This window comes from Otolemur garnettii, unplaced genomic scaffold (genome assembly GCF_000181295.1).
Source record: "Otolemur garnettii isolate 467f Iridium unplaced genomic scaffold, OtoGar3 scaffold00099, whole genome shotgun sequence".
Taxonomy (NCBI): Eukaryota; Metazoa; Chordata; class Mammalia; order Primates; family Galagidae; genus Otolemur; species Otolemur garnettii.
The window spans coordinates 2,917,847-2,929,270 of record NW_003852494.1 but is presented as its reverse complement, the minus strand read 5'-3'; the positions used below and the strand labels follow the sequence as shown (position 1 = coordinate 2,929,270).

The 11,424-nt window shown below is 43.1% G+C and overlaps 1 protein-coding gene across 2 annotated transcripts; it reads left to right on the top strand.

The window, feature by feature from the left end:
- The first annotated feature begins 3,451 nt into the window (after positions 1-3,451).
- Positions 3,452-7,988, top strand: LOC111727257 (zinc finger CCHC domain-containing protein 8-like). 2 transcript variants are annotated; one of them, XM_023516827.1, is made up of 2 exons: positions 3,452-3,778; positions 7,849-7,988. In XM_023516827.1, the coding sequence occupies exons 1-2, from the start codon at positions 3,580-3,582 to the stop codon at positions 7,980-7,982; spliced, it is 333 nt and encodes a 110-aa protein (XP_023372595.1). In that variant the 5' UTR covers positions 3,452-3,579; the 3' UTR covers positions 7,983-7,988. The 2 variants fall into 2 exon arrangements, with proteins under 2 accessions (XP_023372595.1, XP_023372594.1); XM_023516826.1 differs by lacking the exon at positions 7,849-7,988 and having other exon boundaries at positions 3,556-4,448.
- Positions 7,989-11,424: the final 3,436 nt, after the last annotated feature.

The window sequence follows — 11,424 nt, the reverse complement described above, 5'->3', positions numbered from 1 at the left end:
TGGAAATTGCGGGTTCCAACCCAGCCCTGGCCAAAAAAAAAATGTGTGTGTGTCTGTGTGTCTGTGTGTCTGTGTCTGTGTGTCTGTGTCTGTGTGTGTTGTGGCAGGCGTCTGTAGTCCCAGCTACTGGGAAGGCTGAGGCAAAAGAATCCCTTCAGCCCAAGAGTGTGAGGTTACTCTAAGCTGTGATACCACGCACTCTACCAAGGGCAACAGAGACTGTGCCTCAAAAAATAAAAATAAATAAAAAACCAGGCATGGTGGTACATTCTTAAAGTCTCAGCTTCTCAGGAAGGTGAGGCAGGATTGCTTGAGCCCAGGAGTTTGAGGATATAGTGAACTGGGATCCCCCACTGTACTCCAGCCCTTTTATCTCAATAAAAAAATAAATAATAGACTTTCCTGCAAGGCTGGAAAATGAGACTAGAAATTCATACTATTATTTAAGGTAAGATTATATATAAACTCAGCAGTGGGAGAATTGTTGGCTTTGAGGGCAATTTGAGGTAGAATAGGACTTTGTAGTTGTGTGTAGGTGCTGAAAGGGCAAATTAAGTGATGACATTCAATAGGTTTCTAGATGGGGTAATGGTGGATTTGGATTGCAGTTAGCTTAGGAAACTTAGATACTATTTAAGAAGCCAATTGGTAGAAGTAAATGGTAGCAGAAATAAAGTTTTCTATTTCGGGTTTTTTGTTTTTTGAGACAGAGCCTTGAGCTGTTGCCCTGGGTAGAGTGCTGTTGCGTGACAGCTCACAGCAACCTCCAACTCCTAGACTTAAGCAATTCTCCTGCCTCAGCCTCCCAAATAGCTGGGACCACAGGCGCCTGCCACAATGCCTGCCTATTTTTTGGTTGTAGTTGTCATTGTTTGGCAGGCCCTGGCCAGATTCCAACCCACCAGCTCTGGTGTACGTGGCTGGCACCTTAGCTGCTTGAGCTACAGGCACCCAGCCAGAAATTACGTTTTAAATATATATATATTTTTCAAGACAAATTCTCACTTTGTCACCTTTGGTAGAGTGCTGTGGCATCATAGGTCACAGCAACCTCAAACTCTTGGGCTTAAGCAATTCTCTTGCCTCATCCTTCCAAATAGCTGAAACTACAGGCGCCCACCACAATGCCTGGCTATTTTTTGTTGTTGTTGTAGTTGTCATTGTTGTTTTTAGCAGGCCTAGATCCTGCCAGCCCCCGGTGTATGTGGCCCTGAGCTACATAAACCAAGCCAAGAATTACAACTTCAATTATCCCAGTTCTCCCATTCTAGTTTTCTCATTCTTCTCAACTGAGCCCTTTCAGTTTCTCAAGACATAGTCCTAGCCTTTCTTCACATCCTGTATTCTTCATCATGTAATCTCTTATCACAGTTTTGATTACTTTCCATAAAAACTTGGGTCACCAAATGTTGACTTTAAGTTCATAACCTTTTTTCTGAGATTGACCCAAATATACAGTTGCCTAACAAACACTTCCACTGGGGCCTAAAATATTTTCTTCAATATAGCAGTGATTCTAACCAAAATGCTTCAAAAACATCTTCCACCAGTCTAGTTACTGCTTTATTGCCCATAAGGATAAAAGTGCCATAAAGTACCACACAACCAAAATGGAACTTCCTCTTTGCTCCCAAACTGGGTCCTCATCCAATGTTCTCTATCTCAAATGACCATTTATTCATTTATTAGAATTCTTAAGCCAGAATCCTAGTAAACATACCCCCTTCCTCTCATTTACTTAATGAAATACATTGCTTTAATTTTATAATCTTTTTTATATTTAATGACCTAGTATCTTTTAAATATGGTCTGTTCCTAAATATTTAATTCTACTACTATTGCCACTATCCTAATCCAAGCTATTAATAGCATTTCTTTTTTATTTTTTTAATTTAGAGTTTATTTGAGCAAAAAATGTTTACTCAGAACCAGAAAAGGTTCAGAGAGGCAGCACCTGGCGGCTCAGTGGGTAGGGAACCGGCCCCATACACCAAGGGTGGCAGGTTCAAACCCAGCCCCGGCCAAACTGCAACCAAAAAAATAGCCAGGCATTGTGCAGGTACCTGTAGTCCTAGCTACTCGGGAGGCTGAGGCAAGAGAATCGCCTAAGACCAGGAGTTGGAGGTTGCTGTGAGCTGTGACACCACAGCACTCTACCAAGGGCGACAAATGAGACTCTTGTCTCTTAAAAAAAAAAAAAAAACAAGAAAAAGAAAAGGTTCAGAGAGCCCCATCCATCAGCATTTGCAGTGAACTTTTATAAACACAGAAGAAAAAAAAAATAATAAGAAAGAAAAGAAATCACCTGATTGGCTATGACTCGGTGTCTGAGTTATTTGGAATTGGCTGGCTGTGAATGGCTGAAACTCACAAGCTAGTTACCAATTTGTCCATTTAACTACAGCACTACAAAAAAAATCTATCTACTAGATTCAAAGAATTTTACTCTTGCTCTACCTCCTTTTTTTCCTCTACCCTGCAATCAGGACCATTTTATCATAATGAAAATTTGCTAGTCACAAACACACCACCTGTTCAAAATGTTTAAATCACTTCTGAATGTTGTGGGATGGAGAAAATCCCTTCAGGTTCTGTGAGTACTAGCCTAATGTTCTAGCCTCATCTTGCTCCACTCTGCCTTTCATTCAGCATGTATTTTCTCCAGATTAGAATGCTCTTTACTTCATCTGTCACATTTTCACAAGTAACTTTGCCTACCTAATCATATTTCAGTTCATCTTTATTACACATTCATTGCTTCCTATGTTTTCCACATTTCTCTGTGAATGCCCATTAATACCCAGTTGGATCCAAAAGCAGAAACATTTATAATGCGGGATTTTTTGTTGTTTCTTGTGGACTATAGGTTTCACGAGAGCAGGAATTTCTCTGTGTTGCTTACTGCTCTTGCATCTTCAGACCCTAGACAAATGCCTGGCACACAGGTAAAATATAAATAACTGTGACTGAATGAACGCGTGATTAAAGGAGAGAAGACACAGAAAGCCTCAACAGACAAATCTAAAATAGCAGAATCTAACTCATTTACATAAAAGAGATCCAAACCCGATAAACTTAAAGCAGCTGGTTTAACATCACAAACATCATCTGTGGCATTACCCGAGTTCCTTATTTTCTTGTTATTAAGCAGGCACACCAGAATCTATGATGAGACATGCGTCATCCTCTGATTTTTTTCAGTTTTACTTGACTAACAGGGACAATCCATATTGTTTTAACGCGTTCTGAGATAGCCTTTCTTCACGTTTACAAAAAGGACCAATCCCAGTGTGCAATGCAAACAATGCGTTAAAAGTCTCTTGGAAACCACCCGTCCCAGCATGCCATTCTCCCGAGCAATCTCGGAAGTGGGTTTGCGAGACGCCGGTGCGTTCTGGGAATTATAGTCTCTCGGGACCGGCCCCGCCTCCTGTGCAGCTTCCGCGGCCTACGTCTAGAAAAAACGCTCCAGGGTGGATTAGCGTGGCCCGAGCCCTCGAGAGCTGTGCCACCCCACAACCTTCGCCCCCTGCCCGGTAGCCGGCTCCGCCTCTTCCCTAATCTTTTCCCCAGCCCAAAATGGCGGCGGAGGTGGATTTTGGCGACCTGGAGCTGTTTGAGGCGTTTGACCACCCGGAGGAGTCGATTCTAAAGCCGATTCACACTCGGTTCAAGGACGACGACGGTGACGAAGAGGACGAGAATGGGGTCGGCGACGCGGAGCTGCGGGAGCGCCTTCGGCAGTGCGAGGAGACCATCGAGCGGCTCCGCGCCGAGAATATCCTTCCTGTCCTCCGGGTCCTGTCATCTCCGCGTGGGGTCGGGGCAGCGCCCCGCCAAGGCGCGGGTGGAAATTCCAAGAGGGCAAGAATTCGAAGTAATTTCTCGCGTACCACTGGCGGGCTAAGAATGGAGGGCTCCGGTTGCGCAAGCTGTGTTGGGGCCTCAGCGCAAACGTTTTCCCTTGCGGGAATTAGTCTCCTGACTAGACCCGCTCCTCTTACCCGCCAACCGGGTGCGGTTTCTTCGGGTTATTGTAGACTCCTCAACTGTTAGAGTGTAGACAGGCAACCACTTATCTTCCTCTCTTGAGGTCATGATCCGATTTCGTATTTTGCAACCAAACGCAGGTTAATGCTGTCGTGTTGTAGGTTAGAAGATACTGATACATAGACCTTGGGTCACTTTTTATGACAGGGAAAGATCTTGTCCTAGGATGCAGAGTTGGGGGCCTAAAGGACTCGTGGCATGCAAAGAGAAGTGATTAACAGCTTGATTAAATTTGGGGATTAATTTTAGACTAGCGTCTGTGGTGAAGATACATTGCAACCCTTTGGGGAAAACGCGCCAAATAAGTTTCTGTTTGGCTTGAGTTACATGATTACAGATTTTTTATGGATTTGCTGGTATGTTTATTTACACTCCTAGTGTTTTTAAAACTATAAAGAGGGTGCCTCAAAAAAAAATGTATACACATTTTAAGAAAAGAAACTATAATAGAAAACTATTATATTTTTCATGCAAGTCACGTTTGACATCTACAATAACAAGAGTTGCTCGACATGACTTTTGTAAATTCATCTGTTGTAATTGGTGTATATTGAGTATTACAATTTTCTTTTTTTATTTTTGAGACAAAGTCTCATTTTGTTGCCTTCAGTAGAGTATTCCAGGCTTTATAGCTCACAGCAACCTCCAACTGTTTTTTTTTTTTAGACAGAACCTCAAGCTGTCACCCTGGGGTAGAGTGCTGTGGCATCACAGCTCACAGCAACTTCCAACTCTTGAGCTCAACAAGTCTCCTGCCTCAGCTTCCCGAGTAGCTGGGACCACAGGCACCCGCCACAACACCCGGCTATTTTTTGGTTGCAGCCGTGATTGTTGTTTGGTGGGCCGGGCTGAATTCGAACCCACCACCTTAGGTGTATGTGGCTGGTTCCTTAGCCACTTGAGCCACAGGCACCAAGCCAACCTCCAACTCTTGAACTCCAGCGATTCTCTTGCCTTAGCCTCCCAAGTAGCTGGACTACAGGCGCCAGCCATAGTGCTGAGCTATTTTTAGAGACAAGGTCTTGCTCTGGCTCAATCTGGGTCTTCAACCTGTAAGCTGAGGCAATCCACCTGCCCTGGCCTCCCGAGTGCTAGGATTAAAGGTGTGAGCCACTGTGCCCGGCCTGAGTATTACAATTTTAATACAGTTTTTTCCTTTCTTAAAACGTGTATGCATTTTTTTTTGGAGACAGAGTCTTACTTGGTCACCCTTGGTAGAGTACTGTTGCATCACAGCTCACAGCAGCCTCCAGCTCCTGAACTTAGGCAATTCTCTTTCCTCAGCCGCCAAAGTAGCTCGGACTACACGTGCCTGACACGATGCCCAGGTATATTTGGCCAGGGTCAGTTTTGAACCCGCCACCCTCGATATATGGGGCTGGCGCCCTACTCACTGAGCCACAGGCGCCACTCAAAATGTGTATACATTTTTTTTGCATCCTCTAAGTACAGCTGATTTTGGCTTAGGTAGTTTTCCTTTTTCTCTGTAAAGAGCTCTAAAAGTGCTTGGTTGAAAAGGTTTTAAGGTTTTTGAAGTCTGATTTTTTTTTTACAGGTTGATTTTTCATCAACATTTTGTTAATGAAAATTTTCAAAATAGAAGAAAGTTGAAAGTATTGTGAAATAAACATTCATAGGTTTCCTCTAAGATTCTGTTTTTTTGGAGACAAAGTCTCACTGTGTCACCCTGGGTAGAGTTCCCATGGCATCATAGCTCACAGTAACCTTGGGCTCTTGGGATTCTTTTGCCTCATCCTCCCGAGTAGCTGGGACTGCCGGCCCCCTGCAACAACACTGCCTTGCTATTTTTAGAGATGGGGTCTCCCTCTGGCTCAGGCTGGTCTCAAATCCTTGGGCTCAGACAGTCCACCTCCTTGTTCTCCAAGAGTGCTAGGATTACAGGCTTGAGCCACTGTGCCTGGCCTCCTCTCAGATTTTTTTTTTTGAGACAGAGCCTCAAGCTACCGCCCTGGGTAGACTGCCGTGGCATCATAGCTCACAGCAACCTCCAACTCCTGGGCTTAAACAATTCTCTTGCCTCAGCCTCCCAAGTAGCTGGGACTACAGGCCCCTACCATAGTGCCTGGCTATTTTTTGGTTGTAGTTGTCATTCTTTGGCAGGCCTGAGCAAGATTCGAACCCTCCAGCTCTGATGTATGTGGCAGCTCCTTTTTTTTTTTTCCCTTGAGACAGAGTCTCACTCTTGTTGCCCTGGGTAAAGTGTTACAGCATCATAGCTCACAGCAAACTCCAACTCTTGGGCTCAAGTGATTGTATTGTCTTAGTTTTTCTATTTTTAGTAGAGATGGGGTCTCCCTCTTCCTCAGGCTGGTCTGGAACTCATGAGCTCAAGTAATCCACCCATCTCGGCCTCCCAAAGTGCTAGGATTATAGGCGTGAGCCTCTTGTCCCGCCTTAAGATTCTTTGATTCATTTTTTTTTTTTTTTGAGATAAAGTCTCATTTTGTTGCCCTTTGTAGAGTGCAGTGGTGTCATAGCTCACAGCAACCTCCAACTCCTAGGCTTCAGCGATTCTCTTGCCTTAGCCTCCCAAGTAGCTGGGCCTACAGGCACCCACCACCAATGGGCTATTTTTTTTTTTTATTGCAGTTTGGCCAGAGCCAGATTTGAACCCACCACCTCTGGTATATGGGGCAAAGCTACTCCTTGAGCCACAGGTGCCACCCATATACTGCATTTTCTTTTTTCTTTTTTTTTTTTTTTGAGCTAGAGTTTCCTGAGTAGTTGGGACTATAAACGCCCACTGCCAAGCCCAGATATTTTTTTAGAGATGGGGTCTCTTGCTCAGGCTGGTCTCAAACTCCTGAGCTCAAGCAACGTAGCAATGTGCTCACCTTGGCCTCCCAGAGTGCTAGGATTATAAGCATGAGACACCCACCCCAGCATGGAAGATCTTCTTAATTGGCTGTTGAAACTTTTTTTTTTTTTTTTTTTTTTTGAGACGGAACCTCAGGCTATCCCCCTGGGTAGAGTGCCATGGCATCGCGCTCACAGCAGCCTCCCAACTCCTGGGCACAAGCGAGTCTCTTGCCTCAGCCTCCCAAGTAGCTGGGACTACAGGTGCCTGCCACAACGCCTGGCCATTTTTTGGTTGCAGCCATCATTGTTGTTTGGCGGGTCCGGGCTGGGGATTCGAACCCGCCACCTTAGGTGTATGTGGCTGGTGCCTTAGCTGCTTCAGCCACAGGCCCCGAGCCGGCTGTTGAAACTTTTGACAGGGGTATTGTTGTTTGAATAATGTTTTTGGTTCAGTGTAGTTTCTTTTGAACTTCAGGATTGTGTCTTAAAATATATGTTCAAAGGAATGAAAACCTTTCTTACTTTGCAAAGAGGTAAAGTGGTAAAGAGGGTACTGGGTAAAAGAGGTAAAGTGCTGTGGCGTCACAGCTCACAGCAACCTCAAACTCTTGGGCTTAAGTGATTCTCTTGCCTCAGCCTCCCAAGTAGCTGGGACTACAGGTACCTGCCACAAACTATTTTTAGTAGAGATGGGGTCTCACTCTTGTGCAGGCTGGTCTGGAACTCCTGAGCTCAAGCAATCCACCCACCTCAGTCTTCCAGAGTACTAGGATTACAGGCTTGAGAACCATAGTAATTTTTAGGTCCAAGTGCCTATCCTGGTGACAAAACAGTAGCTCAATGTGTCGTCCTCAAAACATTCAAGAGTCTTTTACATTTGTAACATGCTAACACCAAAAGTAAGAATAGTAGTAGTTGAATTTTATGATTTGTGTGATTCTGTTTAATGAGGGCTAATGTTTCTTAACAAATAATAACATCAAGAACTTAAAAGAAAATTGAACATTCTGACTCGACCAAGGTATGAGATATTGAAAATGCACCATAGTTGTCCCTTATTATTTATCCTGATATTAATATTTAATCACAATTTCTTTGTAAAAAGCATGTAAGATTTTTGTGTCACTTTTATTTGTTCAACATACTCTGAAGTGATCAGAGTAAGGGTCCTTTTTTTTTTTGAGACAGATTCTCAAGCTGTGGCATCATAGCTCACAGTAACCTCCAACTGTTAGGCTCAAGAGATCCTTTTGCCTCAGCTTTTCTATTTTTAGTAGAAATGGGGTCTTGCTTTTCCTTAGGCTGGCTGGTCATCTGATTTTTTTTTTATTTTTTTTTTTTGAGACAGCCTCAAGCTATCCCCCTGGGTAGAGTGCCATGGCATCACAGCTTATAGCAATCTCCAACTCCTGAGCTCAAGCGAGTCTCCTGCCTCAGCCTCCCAAGTAGCTGGGACTACAGGCGCCCACCACAACACCCGGCCATTTTTTGGTTGCAGCCATCATTGTTGTTTGGTGGGCCCGGGCTAGGGATTCGAACCCGCCACCTTAGGTGTATGTGGCTGGCGCCTTAGCCACTTGAGCCACAGGCGCTGAGCCGGTCATCTGATTTTTTAACAGATGAAATGCTGGTATCATAAATTTAGTTAACAGATCACTAACTCTAATTATTTGGGGGTTTTTTGTTTTGGTTTGGTTTTTTTTGAGAGAGTCTCAATTTGTCACTCTCAGTAGAGTACTGAGGTGTCATAGCTCACAACAACCTCAAACTCTTGGGCTCAGGAGATTCTCTTGCCTCAGCTTCCCTAGTACCTGGGACTATAGGCACTGACCATAATGCCCAGCTATGTTTTTTTTATTTTATTTTAGTGGGTTCAAACCCACCAGGCCCAGTACATGTGGCCAATGCCCTAACCACTGACCTACAGGTGCCCAGCCTTTTTTGAGACAGAGTCTCACTCTGTTTCCCTGGGTGGAATGCCATGATATCATCATAGATCACAGCAACCTCAAACACTTGGTTTCAAGTAATCCTTTTGCCTCAGCCTCCTGAACAGCTTGGACTATGGGGGAGGGTCCTGTGGGTCCTGGCTGTGGGACCTGACAATCCTGCCACAGTGCTTGGCTGAGTTTTCTATTTTTAGTGGAAACAGGGGTCTTGCTTTTGCTCAGGCTGGTCTCAAACTCCTGAGCTCAGGCAATCCACCTGCCTTGGCCCTCCAGAATGGTTGGATTACAGTCCTGACTCACCACACCTGGCCTGGATATCTGATTTTTTTTTTTTTTTTTTTTTTTGAGACAGAGTCTCACTTTGTCACCCTCTGTAGAGTGCAGTAGCATCATAGTTTACAGCAACCTCAAACTCTTGGGCTCAAGTGATTTTTCTCTCCTCAGCCTCCCAAATCACTTAGGACTATAGATGCCCACCCAGGCTGTGTTTAAAGATGAGGTCTTACTCTGTCTCAGGCTGGTCTCAAACCTGTGAGCTCAGGCAATCCACAAACTTCAGCCTCTCAGAGTGCTAGGATTACAGGCGTGAGCCACTGCATCTGACAGAATAGTAGTTTAAGCTTTCGTAAGTTGTGGGTGCCACAGTGTAGTTTTATATGTATATTTTTGTATGTGCTATTAGCTGGAATATATTGGCATGTATTAGTGACTAAAAGTTTACACATTTTATTTATTTATTTTACGTATTTGTGTAGAGTCTCACTCTGTCACCCTGGGTAGAGTGCCATGGAATCATTGTAGGTCACAGCAGCCTTGAACTTCTTGGCTCATGTGACTCTCTTGCCTCAGTTTTTCTATTTTTAGTAGAGATGGGGGTCTTGCTCTTGCACAGGCTGGCCTTGAGAACATCTGAGCTCAAGCAGTTCACCCACCTCAGCCACCCAGAGTGCTAGGATGACAGTAGTGGACCTAGCCAAAAGTTTATAAATTTTAGAAGAATTTATTTATGTATTTATTTATTTATTTTTTGAGACAGACTCTCAAGCTGTCACCCTTGATCAGTGCTATGGCATCATAGCTCACAGCAACCTGCAACTCTTGGGCTCAAACAGTCCTTTTGCCTAATTTTTTCTGTTTTTAGTGGAGAGGAGGTTCACTTTTGCTCAGGTTTGTCTTGAACTTGTGAGCAAGCAATCCACCTTCCTAAGCCTCCCAGAGTGCTAGGAAAATTTAAGAATTTAGAAATATTTCAAAATAACTTTCCCATGCCCTACCTTTCTTCTGTGTGAGCACACTTAGTGTATCTGTATTCATTTTTGGTTAGATAGTAAATGTATTAATGTAACTAGGATTCCTCATAAAAATCATAATTTTCTTATGTTAAAGATATTTAAGTAATTACACATTTTCTAATGGAGTTGATCATTTAAATATTAAATACTTATCTTAAAAATGATAGTAATTATCTAAGTGAAATGATTACAGCATTATACGCTTTGCCAGTTTATAACAAGGTAGCAATCAGTATTACAAAAAAGAATAAGTTATTATTTTTCAGAAATTGTCCTCTCCTTATCATCAGACTGATAAAGTATTCTACTAAAAACCAAGGAAGGAGAGATAGAGAATTACTTAAAGTTTGTGCCCTCAAGTCTTTTGATTTAGTCCTTATTTTTGTGACTGTTAGAATCAGAAGTTTCTCCTCTTATCAAGAAACATTATAATGATGTTTATGTGTGTTTAAGAAAAGTTTTACATATACACAAGGTAAAAAGAATAGTATGATTACTATTACCTCTATCTTCCTCACTTAGATTTAATAATATTTTTACAATGTTACCTAATAATTTCATAGGCAGATTTCCCCCAAATTTAACAATATTTTTACTATGTTACCTAATAATCTCAGGCAAACTTCCCCCAAATATTTCTGACCTGTCTCAGAAAAAGACCATGGAATACAGTGGCACAGTCATAACTCCCCATACACTAGAACTCCGGGACTCTTGATCCTCTTTCCTCACCCTTCCCCCTAGCTTGGACTGCAGACACATACCACCATGCACTGCAAATTTTTTTTCTTTTTGCAGTTTTTGGCTGAGGCTAGGTTTGAACCCGCGAACTCCAGCATATGGGGCCAGCACCCTACTCCTTTGAGCCACGGGTGCTACCCAGCACTGCTAATTTTTTTTTAGATTTGGAGTCTTGCTGTGTTTACTCAGGCTGGTCATGAAAACCTGTGTTTTTAAGAATAAAAACTTATGTATAACTACAACAGCATTAGCACACCTACTGACTGGCATGATTTCCTTAACACTTCTCTGACTCCATATTCAAATTTCTCCGAGTGTTTTTATAGCTGGATGTTCAAACTGGACTCCAACCAAGGACCATGCAGTTGCATATGATTTTTAAAACTATTATGTAGTTTTAAAACCTAAAGTTGAAACAAGTCTTTTTTTTTTTTTTTTTAAAGACACAGATTCTCACTTTGTTGCCCTCAGTAGAGTACTGTCGTATCACAGGTCACAGCAATCTCCAGCTCTTGGGCTTAAGCGATTCTCTTGTCTCAGCCGCCCGAGTAGCTGGGACTACAGGCGCCTGC